Source organism: Leiobunum rupestre, chromosome 4 (genome assembly GCF_980474605.1).
Source record: "Leiobunum rupestre chromosome 4, qqLeiRupe1.1.hap1, whole genome shotgun sequence".
Classification (NCBI taxonomy): domain Eukaryota; kingdom Metazoa; phylum Arthropoda; class Arachnida; order Opiliones; family Sclerosomatidae; genus Leiobunum; species Leiobunum rupestre.
This window is the reverse complement of record NC_143387.1, coordinates 67,694,014-67,709,412: the sequence shown is the minus strand read 5'-3', so window position 1 is coordinate 67,709,412 and position 15,399 is coordinate 67,694,014. Positions and strand designations below refer to the sequence as shown.

Here is a 15,399-nt window from a genome sequence, read left to right as displayed (position 1 = left end):
GACCAATTTTAATTTATTCAGAATATCATAAGTTAAGTAGTTACAACAGTAAGTTAGACGTACTATAACAATGCACAATTGAATTAAACCCTTTTACAGAACAAGTTTATCAGTTAAATATAATACGAAGCAAATTTTAATGAAATAAATATCTACAGAGGCTTTTTGGAATTACTCGCTTACGAAATACTTGCCGCATCTTTAACGCTCATTTTATTTCAACACTCGCCCTTGATGAAGATACCGTAGATATCTGGTAGTGGACGACTCGTTCACTTCCTGTTGACGTTGTGACGCATACCACATGAAAAAGACCAATGCCGTCCAATTTCCAATATCATATAATGACTCGCACACCCAAGAAATCATTGACTGCGTTAGAAATCGTAGATATCCAAATATCCACACCAAATGTATTTACAAGAAGCAAAAACCTTACCATCAACAAAGCACAGAGAGCCACTTGACTAACCGCCAGCTTTTAAAGCAATTAACGTTAAATTATCTCCTTTGAATTAACAGAACTATATATAGGTCGTTAAGAAAGTGTACCACCCACAGGGTCTACCCTTTAACCCTCTAATCTCGGCTGACTGCGCTAAAACAAGATTTAACCTTTAAAAAATACCAGATTAGGCCTTCATAAATTCATTAATAAAAAAGACTTTATTACCTATTATGCTTACGATGCCTGTCTTAATTTCAGTGAATCTAAGCAGCTATCGGTGGTTCTGTGGTAGAGCGCTCGACTGCCAAGCCGAATGGTCTGGGTTCGAAACCTGGGTGGCGCACTTGTTTTTAATCAATAGAGAAACGCTAAATTAGAATTTCTTCGATGCGATAATTTCAATTTCAATTCTATTTCAATTAAACCAAAATTTCGTACTCTATTAAATACGCTTCCGATAAAGCTGAAGGTCTAATTTTCAATAAGGCGTAACAAGTGTCGGTGGTTCTGTGGTAGAACGTCCGCCTGTCAATCAGGAGGTCTCGGGTTCAAATCCCGCCCGATGCGATCGCAAATTGATACTAAGACGAATACCGTGTACAACTGGTGGAAACCCTGCCATTGGACGTTGAGAGGTAGCATTACACTCAGCACTCGGTCCGTCCCAAAGTCATTAAGAAGAAGTTGGAGAGAAAACGCCCATATAAACACAACAGACTCAACATGCACATCCATCAGAACACAAACACAACAAATTCAACACTCACAACCTACGCATAAACATTACAAAAACCGTAATACACCAAACCGTCACGACGGTGAGCGAAAAAACACCATCCAAACCAAACCGCAAATGCATCCGTTAACGCTCACCGTCACACAGTGGTTTTGCCAACCCTTTGAGAAACTGCGTACGCAGTGATTACACTTTGCACCGAAAATGCGAACGCGTTCGCAGTCCTGACAGACAGACCCACCCACAGACAGACACGGTCGTTGTATAACCCCTCCTAGGGGACTTTGTCCCCTCGGAGAGATAAAAATGTCACGGAAATAACAAGTGAAACGTAAACGTAATAACATTTATGACAGGAAATATAATTCAAAAATTGTTTAACTTTTTCCATCGTAAAATATGCCATTTTTAATTTTCCACTACTGATATTATACCGTTTAAAGTCTGCCTTTGAGATTCCGCTGCTGAAGAATTTCGTTCGGCAAAAAGCATTTGGTTTTAATATGTGTGTAAAAATTTTTTGCGCGTGTGTTTTCTAAGTTTAACACGAGTGAAAAACTCGTCCACATTTTACAGCCAGCCACTGAATGTGAAATCCGAAGTAGTTAAAGCCCCGCCCGAAACACCGACTTCCTAATACAATGGTTATAGACTTATACATTTAAATTTTACCCATACATAGTTTCTTGATTTAAGTTACTGGGGTAAGACTTACCACCCTCCTCTTGGCTATACGACCCTATGAGTTTCATTGCACCATCCAGCACGTCAACGTGAGTTTTCAGAAACGCGTCCACTCTTATCGGCAAATTTTCATGAGCAAATACTCGATTTTTCAAATCATTGAAGCTGCTCTCTACTGGAGCGCTGCTTGCCACAACTCCACCACATTTAAAAAAGGGCCGCATAATCGCTGACCACAAAGGAATTAACCGTGACATTTTCTGTAGATCTTCTATTAATTGTGGCAGAACTTGTTGGTTTCCCCGATCTCCCTGTTCGTATGGATCATTTAATTGTTCTCCGCAAGCTTCAATGATATCTTCAAACCATCTTTCGAATGGAGAAGCTCGTACTGACGTGGTGTTGTAACCGTCATCTGCCTCTTGGGGTGCTTCGTCGCCAAAGCTCAAAAGTAAGCTATTCATTTCCTTTGAATTATCGTTCCCCGAAGTTTTGGATATTAACCATTTCTTCCGCATTTCACATTTCGTTTCTTGCCCGGTTTCTTCATTACGTCCTTCCGTTTCGCTCATTGCGACAGTTACAATGGCTACAAAGTAGCGTCTCAAATCAGATAGTCTCTCGCATTGTAAAGCTTGTCCCATAGAGCGTAAGTAGAACGTGCAAGTTCTTGCCCTACCAGTGACGCCTTTCAACCTCAAGCTTTTCCAGCTGGAGATCAATTTTACGGTATGGGCGACGTCACACCGTAAATAACATTGTGGTAGCTCTTCTAATTTCCCTTCGAAAATGACGTTCGCTTCTTGGCGGATGAAGTCGGCTAGCGACGAAGCTGTGCCGAAAGCCCGAGCAACGGCGTTTAAAAGAGCCGCCGACATGTCCGTAACGACTTCCTTGGGAGCAGGTGCTCCAGAATCCCGCCAAAGAAGTAACCACGTGAAAATGGAGTTTGAGCTGTGAGCTTCCAAGAGCATTTGCGTTACCGCGTACTGTTTTTGTTTTGAGGGGTCATTCACGGTAGCTTCGTACAAAAAAATGTGTCCACTTTTTTTTCCATCTCTTTCTATTTTTCTCACGAGGCTACCAGTTGCGTCAATGCTTAGTTTGGTCCTTCCGGGATTCATTTCGCAATACGAGCGGTATACGTGGAGTTGTGTTGGCAACCAATATATTAATCGAAATTTGAAGTAAGCCAACTCTCGAATCACCCCTTGGAAAGGCACAATGTTTATCATTTTACAAAGCGCCCGAAAGGGGTCACTGTCCAAAAATGTTTTTTTTCAGGGCTTCGCTCTTCGCTACCCTAAGAACGTTGGCGGATGGCAAATCACACGGCTCACTATCTCCAAATTCCATAGTTCCGCGCGCTTGCATTCTTCTGACGAAACTTGGAGCCATCTTCTTCTCCACCATATCTTCAACAGCTCGCTTTCTCTTGATTCCGGAAAGTTGTCTTTTGGGCATGTTTTTGTGATCGGACCTGAACTGCCCTTTCAAAGAGCATTTCACGACAACATCTTCTCCAAACTTCGGTTCCGAATCTAAAATTCCCGTAAATTTTGAGGAGCACGCGACGCAGTATCCGGAAATCATAGCGAAAAAATTTCCTGATTTCAAAACTTTTGCCCGTTTGAAAGTTAAGACGCAAGGACACTCGCTCGCTTTTTTAAATTGTTCGTGAATAATGTGTGTCCAAGTACCCGGCTGAAATACTTTGTATTTTCTGGTTGATATTAATCTGGACTTTTCATTACATTTATATGTCTTTTCGACTGGAGCCATTTTCATATAATCTTCTTGGGTTAGTGAAATTTCAAACTCAATACGCTCACCCATGCTTTCCGAAGAATTTCCATCCGAGGATGATTTCAAAGATGTCCTAGATGAATTTTCCAATGATTCATCGCTTCCGTCTTGAGTCTTTCCCTCGACCAGATCACGAAGATTGTAGTAGTTTTTCATCACGCAAGTATATATCGCGAGTGGAGACATAACCCCTTCTAATTCCGCACTGATATCTTTCCAAACAGGGAATCCTTTCCCGGTCACAGAATCATGGTGAAACACTTCTGATATACGTTGCCAAATTGCTTCGCGAAGTTTTTCGATATCTTTTTTGGATCTCCTCATTTTTAAAATTAATAATCGAAACAGAGATTTTACGATGACCACGCTTGAAAAACAACCATTCCAACAAAAATAAGTTTCAAACTTAAATTCTTTTCAAGAAAAACTTTATTTGTCTAACATCAACAAATACAAAGTCGAGGTCGTAGTCGCGCTGGAAACAAAAAAAAAGCTTATAATTTCTGAACTCTGACCAGGCTTTTAGCGTCCAATTCGCGAGTGTTAATTACCCAAGTTTTATATTTTAAACAAAGGTCATAGAAGTTTCCAAAGGAAGTTGAGGATGCTTTGAGCAACACTGCCAAATTATCTTGACGAAACGTTGGAAAAACGCTATGAAAACCTTAACATTTGAATTGAAAAGGCCGGGTGCTTAACCTCACTAGTAATAACAGAAGGCTCTCCCACTAGGCTCAAGCGGAAGCCTATTATTTTTGGTCCATGAGTATGTCTCTTTCGAAAATCTATGTATATGAAATCTTTCTTTTGACTATTAATTGATTCTTTGTTGAAGCTTATACGGCTTAAGCTGGGCCCGATTTCGACATATCATTGGATTTAGCTTCGATATATCCCAAGGAAAGTTTTAAGCAATCTAAATAACAATATAAAAACCTTAACCCTTGATTTTCTGATTAAACCCTAATTTCATATACTCGGCGGTGGGTACCTAAACTAAACTTCTCACCTATGCGTGAATAAACCGGCGTGAGGCAGTCACCCCTTCTGTTTCCATATACGTTAATGGAATATCTGGCCGTATCCCTTTTTAGTTCCACATCGAGATATATATATCGAAGTGGGACTATTGCTATGGACGGATTGTCGTTAAGTGTTGTTGTTTGTGTTTTTGTGTGTTTGTTGTGGAAAAGCGACGACACGGTAGATGGAGCTGCGAAAAATAATTTATGAATATAATTTATATTGCTGGCCTGGCCGGAGCTCGAACACAGACAACCGCTCGCCGCGTAATCTCTAAATAACCCCACGGCCTACCAACCTAGCCACGCCGTCTTCAATAAACATTCGCTTGAAATTTTACCGTTGAACAGTTTTTTTCTTCCATTGGGGGCGGGACGAAATTTTGCGTTTACTCAATAGCGGTACAAGTAGATTGTTAATTAGTAGTGCCCGTAAAGGCAGGAGAGATAGATCCGTTAGACATTGCAGCAGAGAGCATATAATTTTATATAATAATAATGTGGCACTTTCTTATCGAAACCGTGTATGGTCAGAAGTGATAAGTGTGGCACTTTCTTATCGAAACCGTGTATGGTCAGAAGTAATAAATAAGTGTGGCTCTTTCTTATCGAAACCGTGTATTGTCAGAAGTAATAAGTGTGGCACTTTCTTATTAAAGGGAGAGTGACCGAAAAAAAGTTGGTCTCATTCGATAGAACTCTTTAACGCGCACGCAGTGCCGTTAATTTCCGCCCCCTCCGACCAACCCCCTTAAAGGGAGAGTTACCGGAAAAAAAGTTGATTTCATGAGGGTGGGCGGTGGCCACTCTTTAACATAGGATGGTGAATTTTATATCAAACAATAGGAAATCACATGGGCCCAACAGATTTTTTATTAGTTTGCCCACCCGGGTCAGCTGATGGTGGGCGGCATCCACTCTTTAACTTAGGGTGGCAATTTATTTATCAAACGATAATAAATCACGTAGCCTCATTAGCTTTTCTATTAGTTTGCCTACCTGTGTCTACTAAGGGTGTATATGTTTGTCCACTCTAATACACTGATGTGGAACTAATATTACGGCCTGGGCTGACTTGTTTTCATTGCGAGCTTACTTGCCGGCGCGCGAGATAAATATAGAATTTCGAATGGCTCTTTTTGTCTCTTTAGCTAAAGGTCGCTCAAACGGGATTTTCTTTGTTTGTGTGTCGGTAACATGATCAAAGTCTATGGTCACGCCCTCTACAGATTACTGGTATGGTGTTAGCTTTCTCTAAGAAAAAAAATTCAAATGGTTTACAAAACGTTCAAATGCGTTTATAATCGAACACTTTGGAATATTCTTACGTTATACACCAAGTATTTCAAACACTCAATTCAAATTAGTTACCTGAAATTAATTAGAATTCCAGAAATCCGTTGTACAAGTGACCCCCTTACTAATCAAAATTTAAACAATTTTATATTAACGTTAATAAAATTTTTATTTATTAAAAAGGTTTTCGGCGAGGGCCCCTTTTTAAAATTCAACCCTGGACCAGAATTCCTATAGTTACGCCACTGGCGTAGTTCACTATATGATGATAATATGTTTCAGCACAGATAATTATAATTTTAATATATCCTTTAGTTAATTAGTTTTATATGTAAAATCATTAACATTTATTTTTTTTATATTGAAACCCCCGAACGCTTGATATCTCCAAAAGGAGTGCGGTGCAATGAAAAAAAACTGCGATGCATGGTAGTTCATCGATGGAGCAGTCGATAAGGCGCGTTAAAATTATCGAAATCGAATATGGGGGCTGTCGTTAAGTTAACCCCCCAGAAAATATTATATATTTTTTTAAAAGCTTGGAAAAAGCAAATTCAATTATATCTCATAAAAGGGTATGGTGCAATGAGAACTCTCTGCGGTGCACGGTAGTGCATCGTTGGTGCATTCTTTTAGTCACGTTTTAATTATCGAAATTGAAAGTGGGGGGGCTGTCGTTAACTTAGCCCCCCCAGAAAATATTATAATTTTTTTAAAAGCTTGGAAAGAGCAAATATAATTATATCTCATAAAGGGGTATGGTGCAATGAGAAATCTCTGCGGTGCACGGTAGTGCATCGTTGGTGCATTCTTTTAGTCACGTTTTAATTATCGAAATCGAAAGTGGTAGGGCTGTCGTTAACTAAGCCCCCACATGAATAATTTAAGTTTTTTTAAATTTCCCGCCTTTTTTGACGGTGCAATAAAAAAATTGCTGGTGCATACTGGTGCACCATTGGTGCATTCGATTAGACTTGTTGTTTTTATCAATACCAAATATTAGATATTACGGTCATTTTATGCTTTTTTTTAAATTTCACGCCTATCATGACGGTGCAATAAAAGATTTTGGTGGTGCCCGATAGTGCACCATTGTTATCAAAATCGAATATGGGGGGGCTGTCGTTAATTTAGCCCCCCCCCTTTGTTTTTTGAATTTCCCACCTTTCCCCGATGGTGCATAAAATATTTTTGGTGGTGCACTACGGTGCACGATGGGTGCAATAAGGTGCACTAACTAATTTGAAAATTGCTTTCTTGGGGGGGCTAACTTAATGGAGCCGTAAACGCCATTGTTCTTTGGTAATATTAATTAATTCATAATTCATCTCCTATAAGAGGTACACGTCTATACGTGGTCAATTGCGATAGATCGTGAAGTCTTCTATAAAATACGTAAATTTAAATTAGTTTGACCGTGTCATATCTTAGAAAATTAAAGGTGAAAAACGCGAAACATAGTAAACGCCTTTATTCTTTGGTAATATTAATTAATTCATTATTTATCCCCTAAAAGAGGTACACGTCTATACGTGGTCAATTTCGATAGATCGTGAAGTCTTCTATAAACTACGTAAATTTAAATTAGTTTGACCGTGTCATATCTTAGAAAATTAAAGGTGAAAAACGCGAAACATAGTAAACGCCATTATTCTTTGGTAATATTAATTAATTCATTATTTATCCCCTAAAAGAGGTACACGTCTATACGTGGTCAATTTCGATAGATCGTGAAGTCTTCTATAAAATACGTAAATTTAAATTAGTTTGACCGTGTCATATCTTAGAAAATTAAAGGTGAAAAACGCGAAACATAGTAAACGCCATTATTCTTTGGTAATATTAATTAATTCATTATTTATCCCCTAATAGAGGTACACGTCTATACGTGGTCAATTTCGATAGATCGTGAAGTCTTCTATAAACTACGTAAATTTAAATTAGTTTGACCGTGTCATATCTTAGAAAATTAAAGGTGAAAAACGCGAAACATAGTAAACGCCATTATTCTTTGGTAATATTAATTAATTCATTACTTATCCCCTAAAAGAGGTACACGTTTATACGTGGTCAATTTCGATAGATCGTGAAGTCTTCTATAAACTACGTAAATTTAAATTAGTTTGACCGTGTCATATCTTAGAAAATTAAGATGAAAAACGCAAAACATAGTAAACGCCTTTATTCTTTGGTAATATTAATTAATTCATTATTTATCCCCTAAAAGAGGTACACGTCTATACGTGGTCAATTTCGATAGATCGTGAAGTCTTCTATAAAATACGTAAATTTAAATTAGTTTGACCGTGTCATATCTTAGAAAATTAAAGGTGAAAAACGCGAAACATAGTAAACGCCATTATTCTTTGGTAATATTAATTAATTCATTATTTATCCCATAAAAGAGGTACACGTCTATACGTGGTCAATTTCGATAGATCGTGAAGTCTTCTATAAACTACGTAAATTTAAATTAGTTTGACCGTGTCATATCTTAGAAAATTAAAGGTGAAAAACGCGAAACATAGTAAACGCCATTATTCTTTGGTAATATTAATTAATTCATTATTTATCCCCTAAAAGAGGTACACGTCTATACGTGGTCAATTTCGATAGATCGTGAAGTCTTCTATAAACTACGTAAATTTAAATTAGTTTGACCGTGTCATATCTTAGAAAATTAAAGGTGAAAAACGTGAAACATAGTAAACGCCATTATTCTTTGGTAATATTAATTAATTCATTATTTATCCCCTAAAAGAGGTACACGTCTATACGTGGTCAATTTCGATAGATCGTGAAGTCTTCTATAAAATACGTAAATTTAAATTAGTTTGACCGTGTCATATCTTAGAAAATTAAAGGTGAAAAACGCGAAACATAGTAAACTCCATTATTCTTTGGTAATATTAATTAATTCATTATTTATCCCCTAAAAGAGGTACACGTTTATACGTGGTCAATTTCGATAGATCGTGAAGTCTTCTATAAACTACGTAAATTTAAATTAGTTTGACCGTGTCATATCTTAGAAAATTAAGATGAAAAACGCAAAACATAGTAAACGCCTTTATTCTTTGGTAATATTAATTAATTCATTATTTATCCCCTAAAAGAGGTACACGTCTATACGTGGTCAATTTCGATAGATCGTGAAGTCTTCTATAAGCTACGTAAATTTAAATTAATTTGACCGTGTCATATTTATTAAAATTAAAGGCGAAACATAGTAAACGCCATTATTCTTTGGTAATATTAATGAATTCATTATTTATCCCCTAAAAGAGGTACACGTCTATACGTGGTATATTTCGATAGATCGTGAAGTCTTCTATAAACTACGTAAATTTAAATTAGTTTGACCGTGTCATATCTTAGAAAATTAAAGGCGAAACATAGTAAACGCCATTGTTCTTTGGTAATATTAATTAATTCATTATTCATCTCCTATAAGAGGTACACGTCTATACGTGGTCAATTTCGATAGATCGTGAAGTCTTCTATAAACTACGTAAATTTAAATTAGTTTGAACGTGTCATATCTTAGAAAATTTAAGGTGAAAAACGCGAAACATAGTAAACGCCATTATTCTTTGGTAATATTAATTAATTCATTATTTATCCCCTAAAAGAGGTACACGTCTATACGTGGTCAATTTCGATAGATCGTGAAGTCTTCTATAAACTACGTAAATTTAAATTAGTTTGACCGTGTCATATCTTAGAAAATTAAAGGTGAAAAACGCGAAACATAGTAAACGCCATTATTCTTTGGTAATATTAATTAATTCATTATTTATCCCCTAAAAGAGGTACACGTCTATACGTGGTCAATTTCGATAGATCGTGAAGTCTTCTATAAACTACGTAAATTTAAATTAGTTTGACCGTGTCATATCTTAGAAAATTTAAGGTGAAAAACGCGAAACATAGTAAACGCCATTATTCTTTGGTAATATTAATTCATTCATTATTTATCCCCTAAAAGAGGTACACGTCTATACGTGGTCAATTTCGATAGATCGTGAAGTCTTCTATAAACTACGTAAATTTAAATTAGTTTGACCGTGTCATATCTTAGAAAATTAAAGGTGAAAAACGCGAAACATAGTAAACGCCATTATTCTTTGGTAATATTAATTAATTCATTATTTATCCCCTAAAAGAGGTACACGTCTATACGTGGTCAATTTCAATAGATCGTGAAGTCTTCTATAAGCTACGTAAATTTAAATTAGTTTGACCGTGTCATATTTATGAAAATTAAAGGCGAAACATAGTAAACGCCATTATTCTTTGGTAATATTAATGAATTCATTATTTATCCCCTAAAAGAGGTACACGTCTATACGTGGTATATTTCGATAGATCGTGAAGTCTTCTATAAACTACGTAAATTTAAATTAGTTTGACCATGTCATATTTAAGAAAATTAAATGCGAAATAGATTTACAGTAACTCCTTTATTCTTTGGTAGTGTCTCCGCCATTATAAGGTTTATTTCTATAGAGGTATCTTTAGATAGATCGTTACTTGTAGTATTATTTCGTTATTTACAAATAGATTTGATATACTCACTCCAAGATTCGAAAAAATTCAATTGATTTTGTTCGCGCCTTTCTCAATCCGACTGGAACTGCACTGCCATATATTTAAGTTATTTTGCAAATTATTGATTTTTCGCCCTTTTTTGGTCTAAAAGTAGTTTTTTTTGGATATTTTAAATTATGTTTACGTTTTTCTCATTGAAAACGTGATTTTCTATTTCGTTTCTATTGCGTAAAGACCAATTTAAACTAATTTGGATTTAGTTTGGTCGAAAATTATTGTTAGCTGGGTCGCGTACCCTACTGTACTCTATATTTTATTTTCCCGACAATTGGAGATTTTGCCGAATTGACGCTGGTCGGTCATTCGAGACTTTCTTTGTCCATTAGCTTTCAAAGATAAAGATTATTTCTCTTAATTCTAAAAAAATACCTCTACAAATACAATGTATATCAATTTACTTAAATAAAGGTTAGCAAGAATAATATGTCCAATTTGTTGGGATCAATCTAAAACATAAGTATGAAAATTTTCAACTTAGAGAAATTTGTGGCTAAGTTAACGCAAGGCTTCGTCACGAAAATCGTTTTTATTCAAAAGGTGGCGTTTGGAAATCAGTGTCTATCTGCCCGAACACGGTCAACTTTGATCACGTGCTATTCACGCTACAGGGGCCAACACATTCGTCGAAATTCAGCGAGCAAGGATTTTTCCCCTATAAACTGTACTATTATAACGCTCGTTTTTATATTAGCTTCTATGTAAAAACTATTCTAAAAAAAATAATCCGCTAGGGGCGCTCAAATTATACACATTTTTTGCTCATAGGTTAACACAAAAACGTCAACCTAGGAGGATGGAAATGGTTATTAATATTCCTAGCGTCAACGAATGAGATGGCGGCTGTAGCGAGAGAGATCAATGTTGGCCGTGGCCTGAATTCCAAAAGATAAACTGTAGCTTAAAGTAGGATAAGCGAAAAATACACTTTAAACAACCAAATATTTTAAATTGGTTTTCCTTTTCACCTTTTATGATGAAATACTGTGTTATCATTTTAACCGGAAAATATAGACTAGTTATATACTGGACAAAGACTATATAAGCTAGTGATAGCTTAATTAGTCTGGGTCAAAAATATTTGCACTTCTCTCAGTAGTCCGCTCTTACTCTGAACAGAACATATTTCTTGCCAACAAAATGATAAACCATCCCGGGATAATTTTCATCTAAAAAGGCATTAAAATTATTATTATTCACAAATTTATGCTCTACTCGGTTTCTGACTCGTGTTAGCCAACCAACATTGTGAAAAATGGTGGCTCGGAGAGTCAAACATAAATGTTTTATTTCGAGACTTGCAAATCCTGGTCGCCAAATCGTTTTTTAACGAAAAATTTTAGTATTTATTTTGTTTAAATTTTGCTGTTTTTTTTAATTTCTAGAAGTGGTTTTTTATATAACGAACAATACAAGATCTCCTGGTTGAATTGCGAAACAAAATTCATATTTCAAAAAGAAACTTTGAACCAAACTTGTAAAACGTGACTGACAAAATGAGTGGCCGAGAAGATAATAAGTTCCAGTGCGCAGAGTGCGTTTACGTAACGAGCCACAAGGGTCAATTCATTCGCCACAGAAGAACTCACTCGGGTGAGAAACCTTTTCAGTGTGATCAGTGTACCTACGCATCTGTATCAAAGGGTCAATTGATTATCCATAGAAGAACTCACTCGGGTGAGAAACCTTTTCAGTGTGATCAGTGTACCTACGCATCTGTATCAAAGGGTCAATTGATTATCCATAGAAGAACTCACTCGGGTGAGAAACCTTTTCAGTGTGATCAGTGTACCTACGCATCTGTAACAAAGGGTCAATTGATTATCCATAGAAGAACTCACTCGGGTGAGAAACCTTTTCAGTGTGATCAGTGTACCTACGCATCTGTATCAAAGGGTCAATTGATTCTCCATAGAAGAACTCACTCGGGTGAGAAACCTTTTCAGTGTGATCAGTGTACCTACGCATCTGTATCAAAGGGTCAATTGATTCTCCATAGAAGAACTCACTCGGGTGAGAAACCTTTTCAGTGTGATCAGTGTACCTACGCATCTGTAACAAAGGGTCATTTGATTCTCCATAGAAGAACTCACTCGGGTGAGAAACCTTTTCAGTGTGATCAGTGTACCTACGCATCTGCAAGGAAGGATCATTTGATTCTCCATAGAAGAACTCACTCGGGTGAGAAACCTTTTCAGTGTGATCAGTGTACCTACGCATCTGTATCAAAGGGTCAATTGATTCTCCATAGAAAAACTCACTCGGGTGAGAAACCTTTTCAGTGTGATCAGTGTACCTACGCATCTACAAGGAAGGGTCATTTGATTATCCATAGAAGAACTCACTCGGGTGAGAAACCTTTTCAGTGTGATCAGTGTACCTACGCATCTGCAGAGAAGGGTCATTTGATTTTCCATAGAAGAACTCACTCGGGTGAGAAACCTTTTCAGTGTGGCCAGTGTTCCTACGCATCTGTAAGGAAGAGTGATTTGATTCGCCACAAAAGAACTCACTCGGGTGAGAAACCTTTTCAGTGTGATCAGTGTACCTACGCATCTGCAGGGAAGGGTCTTTTGATTCGCCACAAAAGAACTCATTCGGGTGAGAAACCTTTTCAGTGTGGCCAGTGTTCCTACGCATCTGCAGGGAAGAGTGATTTGATTCGCCACAAAAGAACTCATTCGGGTGAGAAACCTTTTCAGTGTGGCCAGTGTACCTACGCATCTGCAGGGAAGAGTGATTTGATTCGCCACAAAAGAACTCACTCGGGTGAGAAACCTTTTCAGTGTGATCAGTGTACCTACGCATCTGCAGTGAAGGGTCTTTTGATTCGCCACAAAAGAACTCATTCGGGTGAGAAACCTTTTCAGTGTGATCAGTGTACCTACGCATCTGCAGGGAAGAGTGATTTGATTCGCCACAAAAGAACTCACTCGAACGAGAAGCCCTATGGATGTAGAAAGTGCCAATATCGGGCCAAACATAAGAACAGCTTACTTCACCACGAAAGAGCATGTCACTCTCAAGGAGAACCGACCAACAAATTTCCCAGTTGTGACCGGAACTTCGCTACCAGTAAAACCCTCGAAGGTCCCCTTCGAGTTCATGGTCCACCTGGAAACGAAATTGGCGCTTCAAACAGTCACCACCCCCAAACGCAGCCACGTCAGTTTGACTCCTCTGGTCGTCAAACGGCAGGTAGCTATTGTTTGGTGCAACTGCGACGTTTGACGAAGGAACAGATTGAATCGCTCACTGATAAACCCAATCGCGTCCACGCCGTGAAAGCGGAAGTTGACCAACGTGACGCGGACACCGCAACCATCGAGAGAGTAAGGGTTTCCGCCCCTGAATGCCTCAACTTCGATGTCAGCAGCGTCAAACTAGAGCCTTTTTACGATTTCATCGACCGATTTCCGATTTCTTCAGTCGTCAGGAGAAAAGAGTTAGAACGCCCAGTTGAGGACAAAAACGAGGGTGTCCCCAGGAACCCTGACACCCCTATCAAGATCGAGGATCCTCCTGAAGAAGAAAACTTGTGAAAGTTTTGGACGAAATTAACAAAAGCCATTGTTAATTTTAATTTTTTTTATACGTTTAAACTTATAAGATGTATTCAAAACGACTTATTTGTTAGACACATTCATAGACATATTTTGCAGTTGTAAACTCTTTCAGATATTATTCTTAAAATGAAGGCGATTTTTTGTATTTTCACTGTTTCATTTTTAACTAAGCCTTAATAAAAGTGTTTCCCTGTAGATTTGTTCTTTTTAACGCGTTTACTTTCAAAGCAAGCCTCTATTTAGCAGGCGTTTGTTTCTAGCGGCTGGAGTGGTCCGCTAAATCATGGGCCAATAAAAGATCTTGGCCCATGGCTAAATAGACGGGTTAGTCGAGACGTAAACACGTGATTATTTTATTCAGTGACTTGAAAGAGCGACTTTTATTTAAACCTAGAAGCAACAAACACAAGGAGAACGCAATTAGCGTTTAAACACGCTAACGAAGGGTTGTGTACGAATTTCATAGGACGAGCGTCACGAGCCTTTACGCTGAACGTTTTAAGATAATTTCCGAATTTTCCCCTTCCGACGGTAGCAGGCCCTTAAGGGTCGTAAAAATCAATAATGTTCATTAGAAAATGCATGACTTTTGACGGGTTGCTTTCTCCTAGTGTAGTGTTCTGTGTTTGTTGCTCCTAGATTTAAACGCCTTTTGTGGCTAGGCGTTTTCTAGCGCACGCTGAACCTGTCTTTTACTTCAGCAAGGAATCTAGAGATGGCGCCACGCTAGCGGCTGTTGGAAAGGGTCGTCCTCACAACGCCGAATTCTCCTTTCTCCGAATTCCCATATCACCGAATTCTCTTTTCTCCGAATTGATATAATTCCGAATTGCTTTTACTCCGAAAGTTCATATCTCCGAAGTCCCATTTCTCCGAAATGTATTTAGTGACCTCACATCTCCGAATTCTCGTTTCTCCGAATTCCCATTTCTCCGAATTCCCATATCACCGAATTCCCCTTTCTCCGAATTCCCATATCACCGAATTCCCATATCACCGAATTCCCTTTTCACCGAATTGACATATTCTTGCTTTTACTCCGAAAGTTCATATCACCGAAGTCCCATTTCTCCGAAATTTTTTTAGTTACACTATGCAGAGTTAAACCTCCTACGTGTCACGCCCGCTTGTGGCTAAAGCAAGATTATTGAAATTAAATAATCTTGACTAAAGTTTTCCCTTTATTTTAATTTTTGGTCGTAATTAAATATGATGTTTTATTACAGTATAAGA

The 15,399-nt window shown here is 37.7% G+C and overlaps 1 protein-coding gene and 1 long non-coding RNA gene across 2 annotated transcripts; both read left to right on the top strand.

The window, feature by feature from the left end:
• Nucleotides 1-10,949: 10,949 nt before the first annotated feature.
• On the top strand, nucleotides 10,950-11,533 carry LOC149948827 (uncharacterized). Its single transcript, XR_016480687.1, has 3 exons — nucleotides 10,950-11,060; nucleotides 11,141-11,264; nucleotides 11,369-11,533. It is a non-coding gene; the product is annotated as an uncharacterized LOC149948827 (long non-coding RNA).
• Nucleotides 11,534-11,989: 456 nt separating this feature from the next.
• On the top strand, nucleotides 11,990-14,297 carry LOC149948826 (uncharacterized). The gene has a single exon (XM_090172719.1). The coding sequence runs from the start codon at nucleotides 12,097-12,099 to the stop codon at nucleotides 14,140-14,142; it is 2,046 nt and encodes a 681-aa protein (XP_090028845.1). The 5' UTR covers nucleotides 11,990-12,096; the 3' UTR covers nucleotides 14,143-14,297.
• Nucleotides 14,298-15,399: the final 1,102 nt, after the last annotated feature.

Bases quoted from the DNA above. Each gene is read 5' to 3' on its own strand.
- LOC149948826 (XM_090172719.1), top strand. From the start codon at position 12,097: ATGAGTGGCCGAGAAGATAATAAGTTCCAGTGCGCAGAGTGCGTTTAC.